This window comes from Xyrauchen texanus, chromosome 1, assembly GCF_025860055.1.
Source record: "Xyrauchen texanus isolate HMW12.3.18 chromosome 1, RBS_HiC_50CHRs, whole genome shotgun sequence".
NCBI classification, from domain to species: Eukaryota; Metazoa; Chordata; class Actinopteri; order Cypriniformes; family Catostomidae; genus Xyrauchen; species Xyrauchen texanus.
The window spans coordinates 1,141,127-1,168,915 of NC_068276.1; the positions used below are offsets into that span (position 1 = coordinate 1,141,127).

At 37.0% G+C, this 27,789-nt stretch overlaps 2 protein-coding genes and 3 long non-coding RNA genes across 5 annotated transcripts in view; 2 read left to right on the forward strand and 3 right to left on the reverse strand.

Annotated features, from left to right (window-relative positions):
• LOC127648178 (histone H3) overlaps positions 1–27,789 on the reverse strand; it is a 1,095,985-nt gene that overhangs the window by 969,356 nt on the left and 98,840 nt on the right. Inside the window, exon 2 of the mRNA XM_052132788.1 lies at positions 23,364–23,378. Within this exon, the coding sequence (XP_051988748.1) occupies positions 23,364–23,378 (15 nt within the window). The remainder of the gene's footprint in view (positions 1–23,363; positions 23,379–27,789) is intronic.
• LOC127648099 (uncharacterized) overlaps positions 1–27,789 on the forward strand; it is a 259,510-nt gene that overhangs the window by 207,398 nt on the left and 24,323 nt on the right. The gene's annotated exons all lie outside the window — the stretch shown is intronic.
• On the reverse strand, positions 3,909–4,810 carry LOC127648751 (uncharacterized). The gene is made up of 3 exons (XR_007971214.1): positions 4,428–4,810; positions 4,077–4,147; positions 3,909–3,988 (listed from the first exon to the last, which is right to left on the reverse strand). It is a non-coding gene; the product is annotated as an uncharacterized LOC127648751 (long non-coding RNA).
• LOC127648754 (uncharacterized) lies at positions 5,376–6,075 on the reverse strand. Its single transcript, XR_007971216.1, has 4 exons — positions 5,932–6,075; positions 5,631–5,747; positions 5,505–5,552; positions 5,376–5,416 (listed from the first exon to the last, which is right to left on the reverse strand). It is a non-coding gene; the product is annotated as an uncharacterized LOC127648754 (long non-coding RNA).
• LOC127648769 (uncharacterized) lies at positions 9,260–9,709 on the forward strand. The gene is made up of 3 exons (XR_007971219.1): positions 9,260–9,457; positions 9,488–9,577; positions 9,638–9,709. It is a non-coding gene; the product is annotated as an uncharacterized LOC127648769 (long non-coding RNA).

The window sequence follows — 27,789 nt, forward strand, 5'->3', positions numbered from 1 at the left end:
CATTTTTATAATTTAATTTAGGGTATTTTATTATTTGTTTTCCTCAGGACAAGGAGCAACTTAGATGACTACAGTCACACCAATGAATTTGCATGTGAAGAACAAGATAATGATGGAGAAAATAAAGACAGAGAACATTCAACAGATCAAGGAGAAAGAGGAAGTGAGAGAGAGTACACCATGACAGGAGACGAGCAAGAAAATGCAACATCGGGACCTAGAAGAGGAGGTCAGATAAAGAAGAGGAGGTCAGCTGCACAAGTGGCCACCTCAGAGCTGTACAAATTTCCTCAGCAGCCAATGCCTCATGAAGATCCTGATGAACTTTTTTTATTGAGTTTGGCACCCGAGATGAGGAAAATAACGGTAAATAAAGGGCAATTAAAAGTAAAATTAATGTCACTCATTGTCAACTGGGAGGAGGAGCAGCATCAAATGCCCAGGCCTATGTCTACTAATCAAATTGCACCTCAATACCACGTGGAACCTCACAACTACATGCTTAATCATACACACAGCCTGCCAAATCATCCTAATTTTTCAGCTGCACCATCACAGCATAGCTGGGGAAATTTACACAGTTAAGTTCTGACACAGACACACACACACACACACATATATATAATATATATACATGCACAGACACACACACAGAGGTGCACAGACACACACACACACACACACATATATATAATATATATACATGCACAGACACACACACAGAGGTGCACAGACACACACACACACACATATATATAATATATATACATGCACAGACACACACACACAGAGGTGCACGCACGTGTAGACGCATGCAGACCACTCACACAGACAGACACCCAAGCAGACACAAACACTTTGTTCTGAAGACTACATTACTACATGTTTGAGTAGTTTAATCTTATTTCAATATTTCATTGATGTTCAAAATGTCTTGAGGGTTTACACCCAGTTTCTCCCATGTGCACAACCAAATATACTGTTTACAGCGTCATATGTGACTAATTTTGCAGCATACTGTTCATATATAATTTCCAAGTTTGTTACAAACTATAAACTACTGTCTACTACTGTTTATTTTTTATTTTTATTGTTTGTTTTGTTTTTGTAAAGGCTATGTTGAAGCACATTTGTGTGGTCTTTTATAAGGTTGATGGAAAAATGTTGTGTTGAGCAATTTTAAACCAGTTGCTATGAAATAAACTACTTTACAGATTTATTTTTTTTCTGTATAGTTGTTTCTTCTATGCATAGTCATCAATTGAATAGTCTTGTATAATGTCATCATCATTTGTGCCCCCAAATGGAATTGCAATATATTTACCTTAATAATATAATTTTCATATTTATATATCTATAATTGTGTTTGAGGCATTCACCTAATAACAGTAAAAACAATAACAATATTTGCATTTAACTATGGATAAAAAAAAGTGCTTTTACACAGACTTTCTTGGCATATAAGCCACTTAAGACAGCTTCTTTGACAATTTGGTAAAAAAATAAAACAACAGTACAGTGTATTTTACTTATCTTAGTGTTACAGCAAGGCGTTGTTGTGGCTCAACTGGAACACGGTATGATGTGGTCTGCTTCCTCAGGTCCTTCCCAACATAGGACAGCACATTCTCCATATCAGTGGAGGACATACGGAAATAATTTAAAAAACGTGCCTTGTCCAGGAAAAGTTCCTGCACTAGGTTGTGATAGGCCCCTTGCTCTGCTCTTCTTTGATTTATTGGATGCACCCACATTCTCGTCTTCCTCCCCTGTAATAAAAGAAAGGCCACTACTCTCTTCCTCCTCCAGAGCTCTCGTTTGAACCTCGGACCTAAATGGGAGAAATAATGAATGCGATATTTCGTATTCAATAATCTCATTTGTAATCTTTTTTGGTCATTAATAATCTCAGGTGTTCATTAGTTTTTTGTATAGTATTAAAATTGTTTCATTTGAGTTTGAATATAATTTTCCTTCCATCCATAATAAAGCGACGGGATGGATAAGAATTTCCCTATGAACAAGATCGAATAAAGTGATTGTCATATGAAGAAATTACACTGGTTATGAGTACACATTATTTATTTTTAGTTAAAAATAGGTCACTGTGCCACAAGCGATAATGGATAATTTACCTCAGATTTTGAAAGCATATAATATAGCGTTCAAACTGAATTCTATGCAAACATACAACTGTACTTCATAACAAAATTAGTCAATGAGTATATTTTGTTAATGTTTTGATTTTTAATAATGTTATTTCTTGATTTGATTATGTCCTTACCCATTTCCAATGCGAGTGCAGGCCAGCAGTGCGCTTTCCCAGAGAGACTCCGCCCACACGCTGTTCTGAATGGCTGTGATTTTTGATTGACGTGTGGCGTCTCACAGTCGCGTCGCGTCTAGTGTGGACAGACACACTTGCTGTCGCTGGAATTTTATCGCGTCACGTGTAGTTAGGACACGGTGTAATGCCAAACTACGTCCGCGTTTAATAAGCATCGACTGGAGACTGTGACTGCAGTGGGATGTTTACATTCAACTTAGTGTTCCCCCTTTTCACTGTGAATGTTACGACAGGTATGTCTTGAATTATGTTCTGCCCGTATTTCTTTCCCCTTGCTGTTCTAACGTGTGTGTATTTATGAGTGTATTTTTGGTATCCAAAGATGTACATTTATTTGTTTTTTTTATATGGCTATTTTATCCTGGAATATGTGACTGCATTTAAAAACGTGATTTGCATTGACTGAAGTGTGATCAAACAAATATTCTTAATGATGTGGTTGTGTTTTCAGATCTGTGCAGTTACCCTTGAGTTGCTAGCTGCTGTTCTCCACAATAGTATCCAGCTGCAGACCCGCAGCACCACCAGTTTCAGAACCCCAGCGCCAGAACCCCAGCGCCAGAACCGGAAGTGAGATTACGTTCTAAACCGAGTAGCGCCACCTAACGTTTTGGAGAGTAGGCTACACCACCAGTTTCAGAACCCCAGCGCCAGAACCTGAAGTGAGGGGCGGAGCTTACGTTCTAAACCGAGTAGCGCCACCTAACGTTTTGGAGAGTAGGCTACACCACCAGTTTCAGAACCCCAGCGCCAGAACCTGAAGTGAGGGGCGGAGCTTACGTTCTAAACCGAGTAGCGCCACCTAACGTTTTGGAGAGTAGCTTGCTTTTATTACAAACGAAACATCATACTTTATACGTTATAATGATTCTTTAAGGTACAGTACAATAAGCATTTTAAAACATTGATCTTGTGTAATATAATTGTATATACTTATCCGTTTCATTGTATTATGAGAGTTACTTCCTGATCATGATGGTGAAAAAAAATGCTTGAAACTTATGGGCATTTTATATAAAATATACTTTATTTCACAAGTGTGCAGCATGTGCAGCATGCATTTTTCTTTATGTAAAATAAAACATGTCAAAAAACAAAAAAAGAGAAAATTAAGCATAATTTTAAAAGAAACAATAAAAATATATACAAAAAAAAAAAAAACAATTCACCCCTAGGCCCATTTAATCATGACCATCCTGTATAAATTAAACTTAAAATTTATCAAATGAGGCATTCACTCTCAGGCCCATTTTGTCCTTACATTCTTGTAAAAATAACTCCATGTCATCCCTGAACACAAAATGAAATATAAAGGGCTCTCTGGAAGCTTCTGACTGTTCCAGGAGATTGTTGCGGGCCTTTTCCTTGTGGTCTTCATTCATTCGAATGAAAAGAGGCTCTTCCACTGGACCCCTGAGCAGATGGCTGTTGGAATGGAGCCATTTCACAGCTTCTTTCATGTGCTGGATTATTGGGAGCTCCTTCATTACAGAATATTAAAGGAAAATGTGACTTTATAAATGTGACATATAAATGTATTATATGTTAAGAGATTATATATACATATATATACACACCTCCTCACTGCTGCTAAGCGTAGCTTGTTCTTCACATGGAAGGGACTCTTGTAGGGTTTCTGCACTGGAATATATATATCTTGGTTAATTTAAAATTAATCAGAAGAGGGTGCAAATGTAACGGTGGGCTGGAGTAAATGTCCAGTATCTACCTTTCAGAGAAAACCCCAAAGTTCTCCATAAGAATAAGAGCCCACCATCTCCGTATGTTTGGAAAGTCGCACTGGAAGACAAAAATAGAGAAATCTTGATATTTCAACTGCTACAACATCATAAAGGTCAATTACTTGAACTGGTAATTACTTACAGATGTAAAATCAAAGGGTGCTCCCAAGACAAGATATAGAGCATACTGGAAAACAGCAAAAATTAAGGAACATTATCTCTGTAAACGTCAAATTAAAAAAATTCTTCCTTTTTCCGCATTTAACAACTTTAAAAAATGTAAATAAAAACACCACCACACCAATCATTGGTTTAATTATATCAAAACAATGTCTCACCATCAACATGAAGACTCCACAGTCTACACCACCAATCTGTTGGGGGATATCCTAAAAAAAAAAGAAAAAGCATGAGTTTATTAAGGGTTTGACACTTCAGCAGTCCCAACTTTAGCAGACTTCTTTATAACCAACCTTGTTTTTCAGTAGCACCCATGTGCCAGGTGCAATTTTGGCTGTCATCTTACTGCAACAAAAATAATAAAACAGATTTGTTAATATGAAGTTACATTGTGCAGCACACAGTTTGAAGCTCTGAATCCATGCAAAAACACAGTCAACAGTATTTGGGTCTTTCTTGTAAAAACTGTCACAGCATGCAAAATCAGAACATCATGCAAGTAACCATTAAGCAAGTTTATTAAACTCTTGAACGGCAAAACTTGAACACACACATTGAACAGCGAACCTGAACTCAGAACCTTGAACAGCAAACCTGAAGTCAGAACCTTGAACAGCAAACCTGAAGTCAGAACCTTGAACAGCAAACCTGAACTAAGAACCTTGAACATTTTCACTTCTATATTTATTTTTGCAACCTGAAAACTTTCACATATCTCTCATCACTCAACCCATATGGATTGGTTGAAACTAGGAAGTACATGTGCCTATCTTTTGGCTTCATGACCTGCAAAAAATAGTGTTAGTACTTCAGAATCATGAAATGGCATTTCTGAATTGTGATGAGACAAAAGCAGGCAATTTTCAGACAACACTGCAAAGTTACATTAAATAGCCAGATTACAAATAACTTACACACAACATCCAGTGTGCTGGCTTCCAAGCAGAGAAGACAATGCAATCTTTCAGTGCAATACAATCCTATAGATGATTTTAAAAAAATCCATTCAGTTTAAAATAAAATTGGACACTGCTGTGAATGTTATGTAACTTTGTGGCCTCACTGGAAATGACAAGGATGGGCCCAAATTATTTGGAGGCAACCAGGTCACCACAACATATGCGTTGGCTGTCCACACATCCATTCCCTACAACATAACATACCAATGTAAGACTGTACACTAGACAACTAGGGACTATTGACTATTTGAGATTTGCAGCTTTACAAAAACTTACTCGTTCCTTAGCCACCAATGCGATTACCTCAAGACAGCTGTTTGCAATCTGCAGTTTTTAAAAGAGAACTGTAAACAGTCACAAACATTTTATATTGTTATTGTATGTTATTGCATGTCAACTCACTGTTGCCTCTAACAGCTCATTGAGACCTAGAGTACAGAAATCTTTCCTTCTCAGAACCAAGTTTCCAACTTTGGCAATTGTCTCATCTGGGTCATCTGTCCCCAAAGCCCATTCAAGCTTAAAGACAAATGAGAGAAGAAATTACATAGTATATATATATATATATATATATATATATATATATATATATATATATATATATATATATAAAAATTCTGCATTCTGCATTTCAAATTCATAAATTCTGGTTTGTGAGTGCCATTACAACATCAAATAAAACTGAAAACTGTCATTCACATACCATTGCTGATTGCCTATGACTTGGCAGACAATCCCAACACACTCTACTGGCAGACAGGTGTTTGATGTTACAGACAATTTCATTTTCTGCTGTAATAGTTAAAATGGATAATTACATACAATACCTTGCATCAGGATATATCAAGACTTAATACAAGATATATTAACACTTACTACTGGTTGTGACCATCATTGAGGTCGGGGTTGTGTCCTCCATCTCAATGTCTAGGTCCTCCATCTCAATGTCTATGGGGACTGGCTCCTCAGTGGAGATGTCAGAATTTTCTATAACAATACAAACAGCCAACAAGAGATAGACCCAAACCTCATATTTCCTTTAAACACAAACACTGGATGGTGGCCTATGCATTTCCACTACTTAAAAAAAATAATAAATATATATATATAAGATATTTTAATTTACCCAGCACAGCCTGTCCATGCATATTCTTCACCAACTTTGATCCAAACGTCTTCATTAATCTAGTCCTCACTTTGTTGTTCTTGTTTTCGTTATAGTGGTGAATTATGGTCCTCATTTGAAACAGATGTGTTGATGGTTGAGACATGTTCAAAAAGTAGTTATTTTTTCTCATCTTTGAGAACAGTTGCTCTGCAACCTGGCTATTTATTTTGCCAGCTAGTTGAGGCACTATAGTGATCTTCCTCAGAACATCTCTACTGTCTTTGGAATTGCTCTTGTGAAAACGGTCAGACAATACGTAATGATCCGAAGACCCTGTTAGTGGGTGTCCTTGAGGATCGCTCACACTCATTTTTTCCTCCAGCCAAGGCAATGACACTTTCAGATTTCCAGATTTGGCAAGTTTAATGTTTTCTTCATTGGGTTCTGCTAAGCGTCCTTCATATGGACGTATAGGTATGCTTTCTGGTGCCCTTAGATTGGCATGTGTTGCAAAACCGCGTGCAAAGTCATAAATAATGATGTTCGGCAGATGCTTCCATGAGAACAGAAGATCAGCAAAATCTCGAGGGCTTTCTGCTCGAAGATTGCTTTTTAAACTGTAAACTATGCCACATGGGCACATGATGACTCCCCAGCCTCCTAATATAGCACAAAAAAAGACATTCTTCAAAAAAAATTTCTTACAAAGTTTTAAACATTAATGTATTGGCAATATATTGACTGTAATATCAAAGGTTATATTTGTAACACCAGACAGAACAGTATTACAAATTAAGCTCACCAGAGGCACCCCAGATTTTTTCAAAGATTTTATCATATGTTTGCCTCGATTTCATTTCATTAGACAATCTGAGGAGAAGGTCACTCCGAGATCCAATGGAGTCCAGACCACATTCTTTGCATAGTTTTCGAATAACATTAACCTACAAAAAATATTATTGAATATAGTGTAGTATATTGGAAAAAATAGTAGTACTTTTACAAACAAACCTTTTGCTTTTGAAGTTCTTCCTTCAGCCTCTCCTCTGTCACCGTAATTTCTGCGGTCTCTGAGGCAGACTTTGAAGAATGAAGTTTTTCATACTCTGTGTTTAGCACACTATCTGAACGACGTGTGTTTTTTCCAATCCAAGGAGCCCAGAAGTGATACATGGGTTTAAAAACAAATGGATTTTGTGCCCCACCTACAAAAGCAGAATTAAAAACATAATAAGCTGTGTGATTCTTTTAATTTCTTTGCAATATGGTGCATATATGTTTGCACATACTTGCAACAAATCCACAACATATCATCTCTTTGGACAATGCCTCCCAGAATGTTTCCAGATTGACTTCCCCTTGATAGTTTTCTGGGGGTTCCTCTATGTCATTAACTGGAAGAAAACAAAATGTGTACCAAAAATGTTCACTATATGGCAATAACATGAAGAAAAATAAATAGAAAATAAATAAATAAAACAAACTTGGAAGTGAACATGATTACAATAAACATACCAGAAAGCTGGAAAACACCCTTTTTGTGTAGATCCATTATCACAACAGGGGGATAATCACCACAGGTAACGCATGAATACTCGTACTCATGTTTTGTAAGGGCCTCAAAGTGTAAATAAGCATGCAGCACTGTGTCTGCTGACGGAAACTTTAAACCGGTCAAATCTTGCAAAAAATCAACGGCTCTGCTCACAGAAGTATGCACCTGGAATAAACAAAATCTGTTTTAAGTAACATACATAAATACATACACCATAGTGTTAAATTAAAAGTTACCTGGAGAAGGCTTCTCAAGGTTAGGCATAAAGGTATGGCAAGGATGATGTGGTCATTGAAGTTATGTAGGTGGTCTTTCCACTCCTGGTAACGGTAGAACATTCCACAAAGTGGGCACTGCTTACAGTAGGTGGCAACGTCTAAAATTTAAACAAGTAATACATCAGAGGACAATCTAGCTGAATATCACATACGCAATTACATAACACCAAATCATACCTTCAATAATGGACCAGTTTGTGAGTATTTTAGCCTTCTTTGTAATTAGGATGGGATCACTGAGGGGGATAACACCTGGACAACTCTGACAGATACTTTCATCTGGACAAAGGTTCCTTGGGTAGTCTTTGTCTGGTGATGGTACATGCACATCATCTGGTAGATCAATGGGTATCTTCTTGTGCTGAAGAATGTAAGATACCATATTTTTTAGCCCCAGATCTTTTGGAGGATAAACAGGACTGTCTTCTCTGAAATCCTTCTCCTCAGACTGTGCATGTGGCCCTTTGAGTGGTGATTCTTCTCTGCTGAAGACTGTTCGAAACAACTCACGTTGGGTCTGAAAAAGGTGCCATTTTGCAATATATTTGTGCACACATGAACGCCTCAATTTGGCACAGGGACAATGCCATGTGTTTAATTTTGAGTCATACACAACCATTACACGTCCCAACCGACTGTAATAGGAGACACTGGGTTCAAATACTGAAATTAATTTCTTTGTTTCAGGGGTGCCAATCGAAGTTTGAACAGAGAGTGGTATGCAATTGCTGTTGGCAAGCTGCTGGTGAGTAAGGCATATCTTCTTCTTTTCATTACTAAACCACTTTGCTTTTACCATCTCGGTTAAAATCTCCTCTTTCAGGGAGACTGGTTCTGCAGAAGATGTGCAGTAAGTTACAGAGCGGATGTGTTTGCACAGATATGATGACAGGCCACTCCTCTGTGCAACTTCCATGTTGACCTGACATTCATGTGATTCACAGATGACCTTATGGTGTTCTCCCCATGTCTTGAGCTGAATATGAAGAGGAACACTGTGACCCTTGGTAACTTTAAGGACTGTAAATATGCCATTTGTCCTGTCAATGCACTGGCTTACAAGATGGAATGTGGCATTAATGTCCTGTATTGGCTGTTCTGTGTGTTTGCGGTCAATGTGTTTTTTTTAAGTTTTTTCTATTAATGAGGATATTGCAAACTGGGCATTTTTTTTTTATCACAGGCTGCACACGAACCCTGTGTGGTGTGGTCAGAGTGGTTGGAGAAGGTGTGGTCAGCGCTGCAGTGGCTGGAGAAGGTGTGGTCAGCGTTGCAGTGGCTGGAGAAGGTGTGGTCAGCGCTGCAGTGGCTGGAGAAGGTGTGGTCAGCGCTGCAGTGGCTGGAGAAGGTGTGGTCAGCGTTGCAGTGGCTGGAGAAGGTGTGGTCAGCGCTGCAGTGGCTGGAGAAGGTGTGGTCAGCGCTGCAGTGGCTGGAGAAGGTGTGGTCAGAGCTGCAGTGGCTGGAGAAGGTGTGGTCAGCGTTGCAGTGGCTGGAGAAGGTGTGGTCAGCGCTGCAGTGGCTGGAGAAGGTGTGGTCAGCGCTGCAGTGGCTGGAGAAGGTGTGGTCAGCGCTGCAGTGGCTGGAGAAGGTGTGGTCAGCACTGCAGTGGCTGGTGATAAAATTGTGGCTGAAGTTGGAAGCGGGTTTTTTTTGCAAACCTGTACATGCGTCTCAAAATCCCTTCTCCTTAAAACTGTAGTATCACAGTATGGGCAGTGGTAATGCAGTGCTGTTCTACATCCCAGTCCACATCTGTGTATAGTGAAGCCTAAAATAAATCAGTATACCGGTAAACTATTATGCTATAATATATTGGATGTACATATATTAAACAAATAACTCAAGATATTCATACCTCCATATACAACTGCCTTGTTGAAGTGGATTTGAACATGACTTTTTAATTTGACAAGTTTGGCTGGCTTAAATACACTGGCCGAGCAAAAAGGGCAGTGGTAATATCTGCAGCACTTGTTGCACTTCTGCAGCTCAGGTAATGAGTCACCTCTCTGAATCGTTATATGTCTCTACAAGAGATGAAAACACCACACAATAATCACAACGTAAAAAAAAACACAACTATAAGGTAACATTAACTCACAAACAATGCATATAACAGAGGAACGTGGAACAAACACTTTAACACCTTCACAAGATGTCTTCAAAACATCACCGCAAGGCCCATTTACAACACGCAAAAATGTATCGAACAATCCGTAGAATTTTTTTTTTAATACAATAAAGTATGACAACATATTCAAGCTTCAATAAGATGATAAAGTTATGCACAAATTAAATATTTAGCAGATAAACGCTGAACTTAATATATGCGATAATTCTTCACCACATGAGGTCAAAAAGGTTAGACAACGTTACACAACTCACCATGCTCTCCGCCATGCTTGTCTCATTGTCAATAACTCCGCCCCTCACTTCCGGTTCTGGCGCTGGGGTTCTGAAACTGGTGGTGCTGCGGGTCTGCAGCTGGATATGTCTCGTTCTCCATACTGTGTGATTGTGTATGCTGCTTATAGTATATGTATTTTATTATTATTTTTTTTCTTCCTTTTGTGTTTGTTTTCCTCTAGCCTGTTGGCTGTAGCTGTTATTGTATGTGGTTGTATGAATTGTACGTCACAGGCTAGAGTGGGTTTATTTATTTGATTATTTTCTTTATGCCCAATTCCCCTTTGTTTGTAACCAAGCCTCGGTGTTAGTGGAGCCAGGGTAACTCCTGTAGAAGAGACCTCACTGGAAAGCGGGTTTCCTTTTTCTTTGTTCTTTTTCCTTCTTTCTGGTTTAACGAAGAAGTTTGCAGTGCCGTGTATTGTGAACCTTAATGCCTTTTTACCATATATATTAGAGTGCTGTGAGTGTACAGTGTGTAGACATTGAACTCTAGTGTGTATTACTTCAAATGAAGTCTGTGTCTTTGTTCACCGGTGGTAGTGCGAACTTAGCCTTCCTTTAGTGTTTTCTCAACTGCTTTACTGGCTCCCGTGCGGATGGCTTGGTATTCTCTGGTTATAGGTTCATTTGTTTTTTGTTTTTTTCTTTGACCAACCAACATCTTTAATTATTCCACAATAAATATTGTATTTTTATACTTTTCTAAGAACCTGTGTTTGTACATTTTATTGGGGTAGAGTTCCCCTTGCTCTGACACTTGCACTAACTAGTTTAGCCCAAGGTGTGGCGTAGTCAGTTGTACAATTAGGGGTGCCACACAGAGGTGAGGTATTTTACTTTTTATGCATTTATATAGGCTAGAGGCTGTCAGTAGATGGTTTATCATGGATATCGTGTTTTGTATGGTATTTTAATGAAGTTGCCGCATTCCTCGTGTGTTTTTTTTTTTGTTAGTTAGGCCTATAACGTTACATTCGTGTGTTTCGATCTTATGTAATATATATACTTGTTGAACTTTGATGTGAATTTCCCCACACAAAGACACAAATTACTTATTAAAGTGCTAGTTAATAAGAGTTTCTCCATTTATGTGTTAACGGATTGTTGTGTGTAATGTTACTCGCAAAGCACTTTTTCACACTTTAGTAATGTTATCAATTTTAATAACTGTCTCAAATAATGGTGTTGAGCATTTATATTTAATGTCAAATGTTAACACTCAAACTTTGGAAGACCCAAATAACAGCTATAAACACATTTGACGCATGAATAAGATGGCATTGATGTTAGCTAAGTAATGTAAGCTTGGTGGTTAGGCTTAATCTAAAGTGTAAACTATTTATCATGGATACAGATTTTTACTGTATAGCATACCACTTATTAATTATTTATGAACCTATTAACTAATAATTTATAAACGACTTATATCTGAATTAACAAAACAATAAAACATCACTTATAAGTCATTTATGAATGTATAGTCATGTTTTGTATATTATTAGTTCTTCATTAACTAATAACCTTATAAGTGACTTATAACTTATTTAACAAAACCTTCATAAAATGTTAGCACATTACTTATTAATCATTTATGAATATAGACATGTTTTGTAAATTATTAGTTTATCATTAACTAATAACTTATAAGTCACTTATAACTGAACGTTATTATAAAGTGTTACAGTGTTGTTTATATTATTATTATTCTTTGATGACTTACATCTTCTTTTTTTTCTCACAGAGTTTTGGAGTTCTAGAGTCCTACATGTGGCTGTGCAGAGATTGTGGCTCGTCTCACATATCAAGATCAAAGCTTTTAAAATACTTCAGGTTGGTACATGGACACTATGGCAGCAGACAAGCATATCCATGCGCATATTCTTACTGTCCATGCACTTTTAAAAACTGGAATGCACTGCGGTCCCACTTATGCAGATCACATGGTAGTGAGCAGCAACCTCAAAAGCAAAATTCTAGCGAAAGTACAAAGATAAATTGTCATGTTTGTGATGCTACTGACATTCCTTCTGTAAATGATTACTTTCTCCACATAAATAACATTTGCGCAGTCATGAGACAGTAAGATGTATGTTTAAAGACTGCTCGTTTAAATCAAATGTGTATACCACATTCAGTACACATACGAGGCGAAAAAATTGTCAGTTTATCAGCAGCCAACATGATTTGTCCTTTCAAAATTGTATTATGTATCTGCAGAATTCAGTAGGATTACAACTATCCCTTTGGTGTCCAAAGTTATCGGTCAGCTGGATCATTTCTCAACCCAGCTCCTCAGAATCTTCAGAAAGAAAGGAGGAAAAGCAACACAGAAGATGACAAACATCCTGTCAGTTATGGATCAGGTATGTTCTCTAAATTCATCATAATTTTAAATCTGACAATAATTAATAATAGATTAAAAGAATATTTAACCCAAAGATGGAAACTCAGTTAAGTATAGCCTCATGTTATTGAGGGGGTTAATTTTTGGGTTAAGTATCCCTTTAAAGTCTGGTATATACAGTACTGTGCAAAAGTTTTAGGCATGTTAATATTTTCACCCAAAAAAAAATGGTTTTAAGCCAGTTATTTAAATCTTTTACTGCAGTGTGTCAGTACAAAATCTCGGTTTACATTTCCAAACATTCCCTTTGCCATTAATTGTAATAATCCAGTGACATTTTTATATGCACAAAGAGTCTGACAATAGCCAGTATGATCCACACAGAGATTGGATCTCATCATCATCAAGTCTGTCTGTGATTACATGAAGAAACAGAAAAACTGAGAAAGATTAAATCCAGAAGAACTGCGTCAACATCTCCAAGACACCTGAAGAAACCTTCCTGCGAAGCTACATTTTGTACTGCTTTAAAACACAATGCCATAAATAGATTTTATTTACTTAACTTCTATTAACTATATAAAATCAATACTCGGTGTGACCAGCCTTTGCGTTTAAAAAAGCTTTTGTCCAGGTACACTTGCAAATAGTTTTTCAGGTAGCTTTGCAGGAACGTTTCTTCAGGTGTCTTGGAGATGTTGACGCAGTTCTTCTGGATTTAATCTTTCACAGTTTTTCTGTTTCTCCATGTAATCACAAGAATGACACAGTGGGATAATCTGTATAATGCTACTTAAAATGTTAGAGGTAAAGTAACAAGTCTAAAAAGCAAAGTGCTAACTAATGCTCATATCAAATTTTTTCAGAATGACACCATCGAAAACAAACGTGAATGCATCTTGAAAGCCCTTACATTGTCAGAAAAAATTTGCAAAATTTGTACCTTTAGGGGTACAACGGCTTGTCACTGGGGCAGTACCCTCAAGGGTACACCCGTTGTACCCTTTAACATGGGTACATATCAGTACCCTTGCAGTATGTACCTTTCAAAGACAAATATGTACCTCTGGTGACTAAATTGTACCTTATGAGGTGCAATTTTGTCCTTTTAATGGTACTGCCCCAGTGACAAGCGTTTTGTACCTTATGATGGCAAATTTGTACCCCATACAGCACATTAAAAAGGCCAGAATGCTCTTTAACATTTATTAAACATTCAAAATTATTACATTCTCACATTTTTCGAATCATGAATATTTTAAGCACCATCACAATGTGTCATAACAGGATGTATATATTGAGCAATTTTTCTTCAACTTTTTACTCTAAAAAATTGTAAACAGTACGAATATTAAGCTAAATATTATAAGCTTTTTTCAAAATCAGTACAATACATTTCATTAACCTTTTTTTACCATGCAATAAAACATGTTAACATCAAGAATCACAAAGAAATTTCATTTAAAAAAAAATAATAAAATAAATCAGTACTAGATCTCATTTTAAGACATTTTTGTGTCATAACAGGATGTATATATTGAGCAATTTTTACTTCAACTTTTTATACTCTTAAAAAAAATTGTAAATAGTAAGAATATTAAGCTTAATATTATATTAAGCTTTTTTTCAAAATCAGTACAATACATTTCATTAACCTTTTTTTTACCATGCAATAAAACATGTTAACATCAAGAATCACAAAATTTCATTTAAAAAAAAAAGAAAAATCAGTACTAGATCTCATTTTAAGAATTTTTTTCTACATTTAAAACAGTTTTGTACATCAAGAATGACAAAGCAATCTTTCTAGCAGTACACATTTCATAAATTTTAACTTTATACCCTTAAAACATTTAATCAGAAAAACACATTTCACCAAACACAGTACTACATATTTAATTTTAACTTTTTAAACATTCTTGAAGATCACAAACAATTTATCATCAGCAGAGTACGTGTCAAGGGCCTGAAAGTCCATCTCTTGTCCTGGTTTCATAATACTCCATTCAAAGTCAACTTTGACTGTATACGCATGGAAGTGTGAATCATACAACGCTGGTATTAAAAACTTGCCACACAGAAACCACACAGTATTGACATTTAAAATGTACTTAATTTGGAAAAATAGAGGAATTTCTTCGTCAACTATGAATACATCTTTTAAAGCATACTTCACACTGTCAACAGTCACTTCTGAAACACGCTGTATGTCTTTGCACAAATCTTCATTTTCATGTACATTTTTAAGAATTTTCTGTAGGTCTAATGGTAGCGATGACAACGGAGTCTCTATACTCCTACCTACTACCATCTCAAATTCATCAAAGATATTGGGAGTGGAAAATTCCCAGCATTGTTTCATCTGATGCCTTTCGCTTAAAGTTTTGGCAATATTAATGAAGTTTCTACAGCTACTTGCAATGATTTTAAAATACTGATGCTTCGCCTCGAAACGCATGCACCAAAGTAAACGCAAAGGTCCATACATTGTTGTTAGTCTTGAGTAGTGAGTCAAATAATGACACTTGGGTGTTACAACATCCCCAAAAACATCACTTAGCTTTGTCAAAAACTCACAAACTAGTGTATCTAACATTGCTAGGTTTTCCCTTTTCACCTTTGGGGCAATTACAATGTCAACAATGTCACGACACAACAGATAAACATTCCAATGTTTGCTATTGGGAGGAATACGGTGTGCCATTAAAAATGGAAAAATCCTAAACAGAAACCACTTTTGTGAAGCTGATCCAACAATTCCAGATTTGTGTAAAGTTCGCTCTGACAACTGTACTGGTGTGTTTTTCTTGTCATTTTGACCAATGGAAAGTTGCCTAAGTTCATCGTTTAACTCTTGAATATTAATATGTTTTTCTTTGTGAGCCCAGCTCAGAATTAGCTTAATTATAAGAGGAATGACTCCCTCCAATAAATCATGCATTATATCAGGCGGAAATGCCTTTGTCACATCAAAATAGTTCAGTTCATTAAATGGTGAAGGATAGTTTACACCATACATTCTTTTATCCTCAGTGTTTTCAATACACACTAGATGGTACTGATGTACCTCTGGGGTTCTTAAAACAAAATCACTCTCTCTGAATTTCTCTTTTATTTCATTGTGGGTTGCCATGCAATAGCGACAAATTCTAGCAGAATTAAACGACATTGTAAACCCAGCTAACATATGTGCTGAAAGATTATCTGCTGAAAATGTTGCCAGTGCAGCGTGAATAGTCTGCTCAATCCCACCTACAGTTACCATAAACCCTTCACTTTCAAGTTTTTTAAGATCGTCTAACATTGGTTTTAAGACAGTCACTAAACCACAGCGTTTTACAAATGTTTGTCGTACTAATAAAGCCAGATGAACGTGCTTCAGTTTTGAGCAACGTTTTAGGTTGCCTACCGTATAATAAAAAGCGCAAAGCTTGTGCTTGGTTTTCTTTGAACCTAAGGGGTTCACAACTTCAAATTCGTCTTCATAAAAATGAAGGCGTAAGGCATGCGGATTGACTTTAAAGAAGGGATGTTCCTTGAAATATGTACCATCTGAGTAGTCACTTAAATAATCTGGATCTCTGTCTAAATAGTTGTTTTCTTGAATTTCAACAAATATGTCCTCATGTGAGCAATAGTTACTTAAAACCTCAGTGATGGGTACATATGAATATGTGCCTATTTTGTGTCCACTAGGTGACCTCAAACTATGATGTACCGGTTTGACCAACCTAAGGTTAGATTTACAATGTTCTTTTAACATGTTAAATGTTCTTTTTTAACATTCTTCAAAAAAATCCCTTGACGGTACCATTTCTCTTATTTCAGGACATTCTAAAATGTTGAACCCATTTTTTTGAAGATGGTAAGTAATAAAAGAGTCGTAATTCTCTTTAAAATAACAAAATAAAAAATGAATGTCATTCACTATTTCCTGCTGGACAGTCTGTGGAATGTGATTTTTTTTCTCTACATTTAAGAATGAAGCTGAAGAGATTTTCTTTAAAGTTGGTCAAAAGCTCATTCCTACTAGGTGGATGCATTTCATCTGTTCTAGGCTGTAGCTCATTGGTATGCTCCAGATCATTGTGACAGTCCATTTCCTCAAAATCATTGTCCATGTATTCAGTAGCATCCAGATCATCATGAGGTAGAACAAGCTTCCTATGTTTTCGATAGACATGACGTCTGAAAGACTCGTAAATTGTAAAAGATGACTTGTAGTTATTCAGTCCACAAGTGATGCTGAAATTGGGTTCATGGTTGTGAACCAGACCGACATGTTGAACTAGCTTCATTATGGTGAAGGTTTTTCTCCTACACCTTGTGCATCGATATGGTTGTGGCATTTTCAGCACAGGATATTAATTATTCGGGTGACAGTTACTGGAAGGGGCTTGCCACCCACCTCAGTAATCTTTGCTATGGCATGCTGCAGGAAGGTCAATGTATTCTTCAAGTAGGGTGGATAAGCCACGTTGAAAACGTAGTAAGCACTGAATGCTGCAACTATCCCTTCTTCAACTCCTATTCCCCTGCACACCTCCACACCATCCACTTTGACAAGGACTTGAAGCCTCTTGGAGAAAGCCATTTTCCAGTCAGTTTCCACCAATTGTATGGTTGGTATGGTGTATCAGCATCAAACTGTGAGAAGAAAAGAAAATGTTAAAGGGGTCATATGATGGTTCTAAAAATAACATTATTTTTGTATTTGGATTTAAAGGATCACACCGACTTTTTGGGACTTCAGCTTATTCACTGTATCCCCCAGAGTTAGATAAGTCCATACATACCCTTTTTATCTCAGTGCGTCTGGCGCACCCACCGCTAGCTTAGCTTAGCACAAAGACTGGAAGTAAATGGCTCCAGCTAGCATACTGCTCCCAATACTGCTCCCTTTGTGCTAAGCTAGGCTAGCGTTGGGTGAGTCAGACAGTGTTACAGCACGCACTGAGATAAAAAGGGTATGTATGGACTTATCTAACTCTGGGGGATACGGTGAATAAGCTAAAGTCCCAAAAAGTCGGAGTGTTCCTTTAATGCAATGTTTACGCAATGTTTATGGTTTTAGGTAAAAGAAAGTCCTTATTTTACACAGTCGAATATTTTGGTTGTACTGTTCTGGAACAGTGTTGTAACTAAAGCTTAGCCTCTGTTTTCTAATTGTCCCCTCTTTTGGAAGGCCAAACAAAGTACTTTGGCTTTCGCAAACAAAAAACACAGCGTCTCCATGACATGGCGGTGCGGGTGAAAATAAAAGTTACGCCGGTGTTATGAAACTCTGTCCCCACACACTGACGTAGAGATGTGGGGGTGTGTTTGAACAAAGTGTTTCAGGAAGGCGTGGCTGAGCCGTAACTTTTACAAAGAATATCTCTTTGGGTTTGAGACTTTGAGCATTGTAACTGCAGATCTTATACATACAGCTACATAACAAAAGAGAAAGGAAAACAAGAAATCGCATCATATGACCCCTTTAAACATCTATCAGAAATGAATAACCGGACCTGTATCAGAGTATTACAAAATGACAGTTTAAGAAATAGTTCCATACCTCTCCCAATGTGATGAAGCTCTCAACTTTCTCTTTAAAGATGTGGGGCAGCAGAATCAGTGCTGCACGAAAGTCAGAATCTATTGTAATAAATAAATAAATAAATAAATAAATGACTCTTCAATCATTTAATATTATAAATTGCCTGTTTTCATATTAATTTATATCCTCCATAAGTGGTTTCCTTTACTTAATGTTAGTCATATTTCTGCTATTATCTAAAAACAAAGTAACTGGAAATATTAACAAATGTTTCATAAAATGCATGAAAATGTTTAGAAGCTGTTTTCAAGTGAATGCATGTTTTACCAATGATACAATTTGCGCATGAAAGGGCAAACCCAAAAAGAAAATTAAGATATAATTGACTAACTGTTTTCTGGTGATTCTGACAAATGCACAAAACAACTTATTAATCAAATTTCCTACAAAATAACTATATTGTGATGTATATCATTAACGTGAAATAAAATTACTTATATCGTGATATGAAAATTTTGTCATATCGCCCAGTGCTAATCACAGTTTCTCAAGGATATAGTGTATGGAAACTAAGCACACATTTTCAACAAATGTATTTGTTGAGCACCTTATACTTTTAATTAACAAAACTATCAGTCCTTAAAGTTTGGAAATAGATTATCACAAAACCGTTATGTTTTATGTCAATACCTGGTAGATCTTCTGCAAGCATCTCTTCTCTTGCTTCTTTGTAAACTGGTAAAGCCGTCCTTGAAGCGCTGGCTTAAGCTGACAGTTGATGAATGCATTTGGTCAATTTCATCACACAACTGAAAATAGACAGAAAGAGAAAGTTAATCATTCATATGAACTAAAAATACAAAAAAAAAAAATAAAATCAGACATTTTAATATTCTATGTTGCCTCTTTCATTGCCATTTCCCTTAAGTAATATCATTGTACAAATATTTCTAAGCTTGAATGCACATATATTTGTTCACCTGACAGTTTAGAAAATTGCAATGTTTTTACAAAAGAGTTATAACTGTAAATTATCATTTTAGCATACTTTTAGCTAACATCAACTTTTATTTTAAGCTGAAAACTGATATAAAATCGGTGATATCACTGACCCCTGAGGGTGTTTTTAGGAAAGGGTATTTTTGAAGTATATCCTCCACAGTCATCCCATCTCTTATCTCCCTTCTTCACCATGCAAACGTTTGCTGCATTCGGTCTTTGACCACCAAGGTGTCTGGTCGCATCTTGCTGTACTGGATATGCAGGACATTCACATGACCCTCAATAGAGGATGCATCCTCACCAATGACAGCAATCTCCTATTGGATCCAATTTAAAAGTACAGAATAATAATAATAAAAGTTAAACCTCAAAAACAGAGATATTAAATTTAAGGCTGCACAATGAATTCCTTAAAAATGAGCAAATGAGTTAATCCCGTGTCAAATTGACCACATTTCAGAAACTTCCCTGGCTCAAATTTGTGATTGTTAATTTTTGTTAATTTTGTTAATTAGTTCTCAAGAAATTTTTCTTTTGGCAATTTCAACTCAGGTGAAATGGTAATTTTTACCCCTTCTACAAAATAGTGGATTACTCAGTAAATATACATCCATGACATTTAATATTTTGGCTTTCTTCATTTATGTATTTCTTTAACCAGAATAAAAATAAATAAATTCAAAATCAAAATTTAATATACAACGTTACCAAATAAAACTGATATAAAATCAACTCACAGGGATGATATTCATAAATTATTTAATTCCAGACTGACTAGAAGCGTTAAAATAGAAGCAGGCCATGCGTTCGCTCGCGTCCGGGGTGAACACGGGTAACGTTAGGTTAGAGTTGTAAGAAAATTCTGGGGAAGGGTAATTCCAGCGTTATGGATGTGACATTTGAACTCATAATGACAGGTGAAATGTCTCAGAAAAAAAATAATTCTTACAATATTTAAATTGGAAATGCATATTCTCAGAGCACCCAATCTGGGGAATTGACAGGCAAAATATGTTTTTCTAAAATATATTTAAGCACCCCCAAAAAAGGAAAATATGCATACATTATGGATGTGATGGGAAATGACAGAGGTTTTGGTATACTGTTCGATTTCCTTTAAAGTCTGTGAACTTTTAAATCCAATGTATAAATATTGCTATCCACATGATGAAGGGGTCTTAGCTGAACATAAAAATATCAATGTTTAAAATATATATATTTTTAGGAAGTGTATTATGAGGAAAAACCAACCTTATGGATGTGACGCGTCTGAAATACATATAATCTGTTTGGAAACTCAACAATCAAACCATCATGGCACTTTTGTTGACGCATAATGGCTGTGTTTTCACATTAAGAAGACTGTCTGAAATGATTCTGAAGATCCCCCCCAATTATGAATTAGTTATTTTTTTTAGCTTGGATCTTACTGTACATCTTAATTCAATATGTAAAATAATTGACAATAAGAGAAGATGAGGGTGAAGGTATTTATTTGATTTATGTATTTCATTCGTTCATGCTTAACACTTTCAACTTTATAATTGTAATTCATGAAAATTCTTCTTAATTAATGAATATTTTTCATTCATTCATTCTGCCAGTACAGCCTCTTTGAAATTATAACGGCCTCTGTTGTCAACGAAAGGATTGAGATGGTGGATAATTTGTCCTTTCTCCACCCACGACTTGTCCTCCTTTGTGGGCAGGATATAGACAAAGCCCAGTTCATCGTTTCTCCTTAGGAATTGCATTTCAAAACCACCAGGATCCAAATCAGTGACAAGGCCGACAAACTGCCTGCTGGACTTCTTTCCTTTGTAACTGATCAGCAGGCACTCACCTGTTTTTATGTTGCCCAATGGCTCACATGGGTGGGCTTGAGGCTCAACCTCACTTGAATGATGAAACGCATGTGTTGCTGCCTCTGAGGATGAATACAGACTATGTTTGATGAGGCCCCAAGAGGTGGGCTCAATGTGGTGCACACTTTGGGTTCCTAAGAAAGAGTGCAAAGAGGTCATCATAATAATACAGATATCGCTTTGAATAACATTATGTACACATTCATTAGGGAGCACAAATTGCTATCCAATACTTACCTATGAGAGGTCTTACATTAGTCCACAGACGGTCTAGCTGGTGTTCATGTGTGAACATCTGGATGTCCCTTTCCAAAACAAGTTTAATATTAATGTGCGGGCAGTAATGTGCAGCTGTTTCCGCAAAGGACTGTGGATTGTTCACAATTACCTTGCAGCTTAGCACAGCTGATCTAACGCACCTTTTCACTGTCCCACCTACTCCATCAACGGCTCCCTTTCCATGACTTGTGGCAAAGAAGTGCCATTCCACCTAGATTAAAGAGTCAAATGAATATCACTAAAGAACACCATATGTAACCTTCTAACACACAAGTCCATAATGATACAATAACATTTGAATAGTCATACCTTAAGGTCTGGAAAGATGTTCCTGAAAATTGTGGACATGAATGACCAAATGAATTTGTTTTTAAACTGCGATGCTGCTCCATCACTGAAGATGTGCAACTTTTCCATGCTTAGGTTTTTTTTCATCAGGTCATCCACCACCTTGGAGAGAAATGTAGCAACAGCCTTCTTTTCATGCTCCAGTGTATCACTGACAATAGCATAGGATTGCACCTCTGCTTTGCTCCATCCAACAGCAGTGAAAAGTGTGACTTGTCTGCTGGTCCAGTGGGCTGCCTGGATTTCATCTTGATATGCAGTAGTGTAATTTTCTGCAAAATCAATATGTAACACCACTGTAGTCTCACATGCCTCTTTCATCTTCTGTAGGAAAACTGCACTTTGATTTCTTTTTATGAAGCAGTGCTTAAGAAATTTAGTGGTCGACGCCAGCAGCAATGCGAACACACCGCGCAATACTCCACTCTTCATTATCTTAACCTGAAACCCCCCTTCAGATTCCCATGAATGCCATGTTGTTTGGATGTTCTTATCTTCATCTGGGATGTTGCTAATGATGTTCTGAAGGAGAATTGCATCACAACATGTTTCACATCCATTTAACATACACTCAGGAGAGTCAGGACTGCAGACCACAGCTCTGATAAATGCTGGTATGCTTTCGAAAGCATGTCGTGGGATGTGTTTATGTACACTCTCAAGCAGCATTTGTGTGTTCTCATGGTATTTACAGAGGCAAACATTTCGAGGTGTTTCTGCTTTTGTGAAGACCTCTCCTGGCCGCAGTGCTGCAAATTTAGATTTTCTGATTTTAATCTCTGGGTACTCTTGCTGAAAGACTCTATATGCCTCTAAAATAGACATAGTTAAGTGCCTCTTTTGATATGTCTTCTTAACTCCATCTTCTTTTATGGTAACAGAATCTTTCCTCCCAGGTGCCTGTCGTGAGATGTCATCCCGGACATAAAATTGCTTAACCTTTTCTTTAATGTGGTCTGTTGTAACTGATAGGCCTACTTGTTTCATTTCACTGTGCCCAACACATCCAACTGTGTCAACAATCTTTTTCATCACTGCTTTTTTTTTGTTTGGACTTTGAGGAAGAGCAGTGAGGACTCGTTTGACTGCCCTCCCAAGAGACTGCTTACTCTTGTATGCCGGGACAGGAGCCCTTTGTTCATCTAAATGTTGACGTTTAAAACGGAGTCTCCTTTTCCTTTGTCTCTCTTTTGCAAGAGTGCAAACTCTTACTTTCTCCTCATTAGTTTGCAGAGTTTTTTTTCCGGCCCTTTCCTCTCTCTTTCTTTTCCTTTCCTTTCCTTTCCTTTCCTTTCCTTTCCTTTCCTTTCCTTTCCTTTCCTTTCCTTTCCTTTTCTTTGTAGTTTTCATCATTTTTGTGCCTTTCCCTGAAAGCTTTCTGACGTTCAGCATTGGACATAGCTTTTACCTATAGTGTAGCAGCCTAGTATTAGGTCCATTGGCATTTATCATTTTTATAAAATTATTTAACATATGTGTGTGTGTATATGTATGTATATGTATGTGTGAATATGTATGTGTGTACACACACAAACACACACACACACACACACACACACACACACATATATATATATGTATACATATATAGCCTGCTATAAAGTAGGTTGTTATATTGTCATGGTATCTTATCTGAGGTGATGACTCTGAGGTGACAAGGCTATTTGATATGACACATTAATATAACTAGATTTTTATTCAATTTATTTTCCCTGATTGTGTGCGGTTTTTAGTATCATCTTACCATTTTATCCATCTGTCGTTGTGGTAGGTGTTTAGCTTTAAGATAACGCTATCTTCGAGCTGTCAAAACCTGAGCTTGAATGACAGGAAGCGCGAGCGAATTAGAGGGCGCCTGTTTCGCGCCTAAACCAATCAGGTTCCTCGCGCAATTGCAGGACTCCTCTCGACTAGGACGTGAATAGGCTACTATAAACACACAGACAAGGAGAGACTATTACGGAAGACAGTCAAAATTAAAATACATTAACAATTAATGTTTGTCATATAGGAGTTCATATCACAGGTTTCCTCCACAGTCAGGTGAACCGATGGACATTATTGTCCGTAGATGTGAGTCACTAGCAATCATGTAACGCCTGTTTTTTGTGTCTAAATAATCGCACGGTTTTCGGCCAGTTTATGGATTTTAATGCACAGTCGCGAGTCAAAATCATCACATTTTATTTCGTATAAAAATGATTTGACAAAATAATTGACACGCAATATTATTAGCCTATTATTATTATTATTTTGTCAGCGTGATCGTACCGAGCCTCTAAAGGGACGTGGTGGTGGAAAAAGCACATACAGATTACACAATCAGAGAGTTGCCTATTTCTTTTCGTTTTGATCTTTGCAATCTTTCTATAGATAGGCTATATTTCTGAGAGGCATACGTTGAGTTTCTGTTCAGTTATGAGACACGCTCAAGTTTACGTTTTGCAAGTGATCACACCTCCTTGCTATATTTGCTTATTTATTAAATCCAGGCAATTGGTTGATGAAACTTTGATTTAAAATTAAGATACAATTTCTACAAAACAAAACTTGAAATGAAGTGGCCAAAATCATTTCTGTCTTGAAACAGATCACAATAGTCATATGCATGATTTAATATGAAGCGTCCGTAACGCATTATTATGGTTGTTCAGAGCAAAGTAGTAAGATGAATTGTCTATCCTAATAAGCATAAACATAATTTAGCATTGTAAATAAAGTTTCAAGTTATTTGCATTTATAATTGTCATATTAAATAAACTAAACCTTTAAAACGTTATGGACGTGACAGTGCACTGAAGCGTCAAGACCTCTTTATTATAGCCCTTATAAATTCAACAGACAGTGCTGTTATGACCAAATTAGTATATTTATTTCTCAGGCATGCCTCCATCTTTCTGCAAAATGCTTACTGTTAAAATAAAGTTTAAAAAGGGGGGTCTTTGATACCTTTTTTTGAAAGCATGAAATATGGCTGGTTGAAAATGTACCGTAATTTCCGGACTATAAGCCGCAACTTTTTTCCCACGCTTTGAACCTCGCGGCTTATACAATGGCGCGGCTAATATATGGATTTTTCCCGCTTTCAAATTTTATTAAAAAAAATAAATAAAACATTCTGTGACATGCTCAGTTTTTTGGCGGCGTGAAGCTTTCATTAGACCAATGAAATTGCCGAACGGGTTAAGGTCAAAACAACTTTTTTTGTTTACTGTTTAGATTAAATCGAGCGTGCTCAAACTTCCCATCATTCTGATTACGGTAGTAATTTTGTCACCCTCATCATGGCAAAGACATGGAGAAACGCATATGATGCAGCTTTCAAGTTGAAGGCGATTGATCTGGCTGTTGGAAAAGGAAATAGAGCTGCTGAATGGGAGCTTGGTCTTAATGAGTTGATGATAAGATGTTGGAAACAGCAGCGTGAGGAATTGACTCAGTGCAAAAAGACAACTAAAGCAGAGGCTATTCTGAGGCTATTCAACTCCGACACCGAAGGAGATGACTTCAGTGGTTTCAGTGCACAGGACGAGGAAGATAGTGACCAATGACTTTCTTGGTAGGCTACTGTTTACTGCAAATGTTTTATTACAAGCCGTGTGTCGCAGCGGGGGCGTGGTCAAGCACCCGTCCGGGAGAGAAAAGCTGTAAGGGCGCTTACACCTGCGCTAAATTATGTCTAACACCGGTGTCTAATTTCAAGTGCCCTGCTTCACGTGTCCTTCTTGGGAAAACTGTCACACAGGCACCAGTGTGACAGTTTTCAGCAGGGCACTTGAGGTTCCAAGTAAGGCTTTTAAAGGCCACAGCAATGTTTACAATCAATTTTATAAAGTTTCTCAAATCTTCTATGCGCCAACACTAGACTGACGTGTGTCATTTTCTCAGCTCTGTGGCTGCTGCCTTTTTATGCCGCTCTCCCCATGCTTACTGAAATTAGACACCGGTGTTAGACATAATTTAGCTCAGGTGTAAGCGCCCTTACCGCGTTTCTCTCCCGGACGGGCGCTTGACCACGCCCCCGCTGCCACACCGTGTTTCGTTAAAGCCTGTGTAAAGTTCATTTGTTTCAATGTACCGGTAGGCACCTGCGGCTTATAGACAGGTGCGGCTTATTTATGTTCAAAATAATATTTTATTTATAAATCAGTGGGTGCGGTTTATATTCAGGTGCACTCAATAGTCCGGAAATTACGGTAATTTAAGCATTGTTACTCACCTCATATCTGGTGGATAAACAAGGCAATTTTCTTAAAATTTTTGTTAAAGCACATTAATACAGTATATTACAGACCTAAATGGACAACTTAAAAAGGGTTTTGTTCTTTTGGTTAAAACTTTATTTTTTCATGGTAAAGATGACCTTTGCATGGAATTGCCCGGAAACTGAATTTATAAACTGTTGGTTTATATAGTTTCTTTTTTACACAAAACGTGATGGGTTTGGTTTGAACTGTTTCTAAGGCCGTTTCACCACTGACAGCGTCTCAAGCACTGTCTCGCGGTAGAGTAACGTTGTAAATGATGCTAAAAGTTATATCTTAATTTAAGGCTAAAAAATACAAATAAGTGTAATAACAATAAGTTTAAAACGTAATAACAATACGTTGGTTTTGTCAGGCCAGTATTTTCGAAGATAGGTTTTCCCTCACACGTCAGTAACGTTAAGTTAGGCCTAATGCTACAGACGCTATTTCAAGTGCACATAACTCGAAAGGGAACCAACGGATTTTCACAATACTTAAAACTAAACATACCTCTGAATTTTTGTGCTTCGTCTTCGGTGATATTTATTCCGGCTTCTTTCAATTTCTGAAGAAGATCCTCCGTCGACAGCGTCAGGAGTGAGACAGCCATCTTCTTGGAATAACCAACCAACTTCTTCGCGCGCATAAAGTCGTGCACTGCGCGGGCTACAATCCCATTGGCTGGACAAATGCGTGTATTTGTACTTTGATGCAAAGTAAAAGTACCCCATATAATTTTAAATAAACGTTGAATAGTTTTCGTCTACATTGCTTTTAAAAATTGCTTTTGCTAAAAAAGATTAGCATGTGTATTTATTTTAACTCTAAATTAGGTAGGCTATCTTAAGTTAAAACGGGTATTGTATTACACAGTTTAGCATTACAATAAAAAATACAGACCTACTTTATTACATTTGCTTTATGTTTAAAACTTATCATCTTGATGCTCTGCATAATCAATAGAAGGTCATGTGCCAGCCTGTGTACTGTTCAGAACCAGTGATAGCCAGTAAAGATGTGGGCTATTCAATACATTTGGTTACTTTGTGCATCTCTTCTTATAACCAACAACTCATGAACATGGATTTCTTATGTTTAATCTATTTTGGGTGATTGACAATTATGTGTTCACTGAATTGTTGAGATCACTGTGGATGCAGAGCCTAATAAGCTTTTACCACACTTTGGCTTCCTATGTCACAGATTGTACCCTTGTTTGGGGATTAAATGGTCCAGACATGGACCCTCTGACAGTTGGAAACATATTTGTAAATTTTTTTACCACTAAATGGTACATATTAGTACCCTAAGGTGTAAATATTACCCATTGAGGGTACAACTTCACCATTTGTACCCTAAGTGTTCACAAATGTACCCCAACCGTACCCTTTTTTCTGACAGTGTACCGTTTACATGAACGAAGACCCCTCAAACCTTGTGAAGGAGTACTTGGTAAGGTATTTACTTTTTTTTTAAAAACCTATTGTATGTTTCTTTAAAACCAACTCCTGCTTTCACCCCTGATCTGTTATTAATTGTTTCTATTTGTATTTTACTTTTTAGGACGTTGAACATGATGAAGGCCAA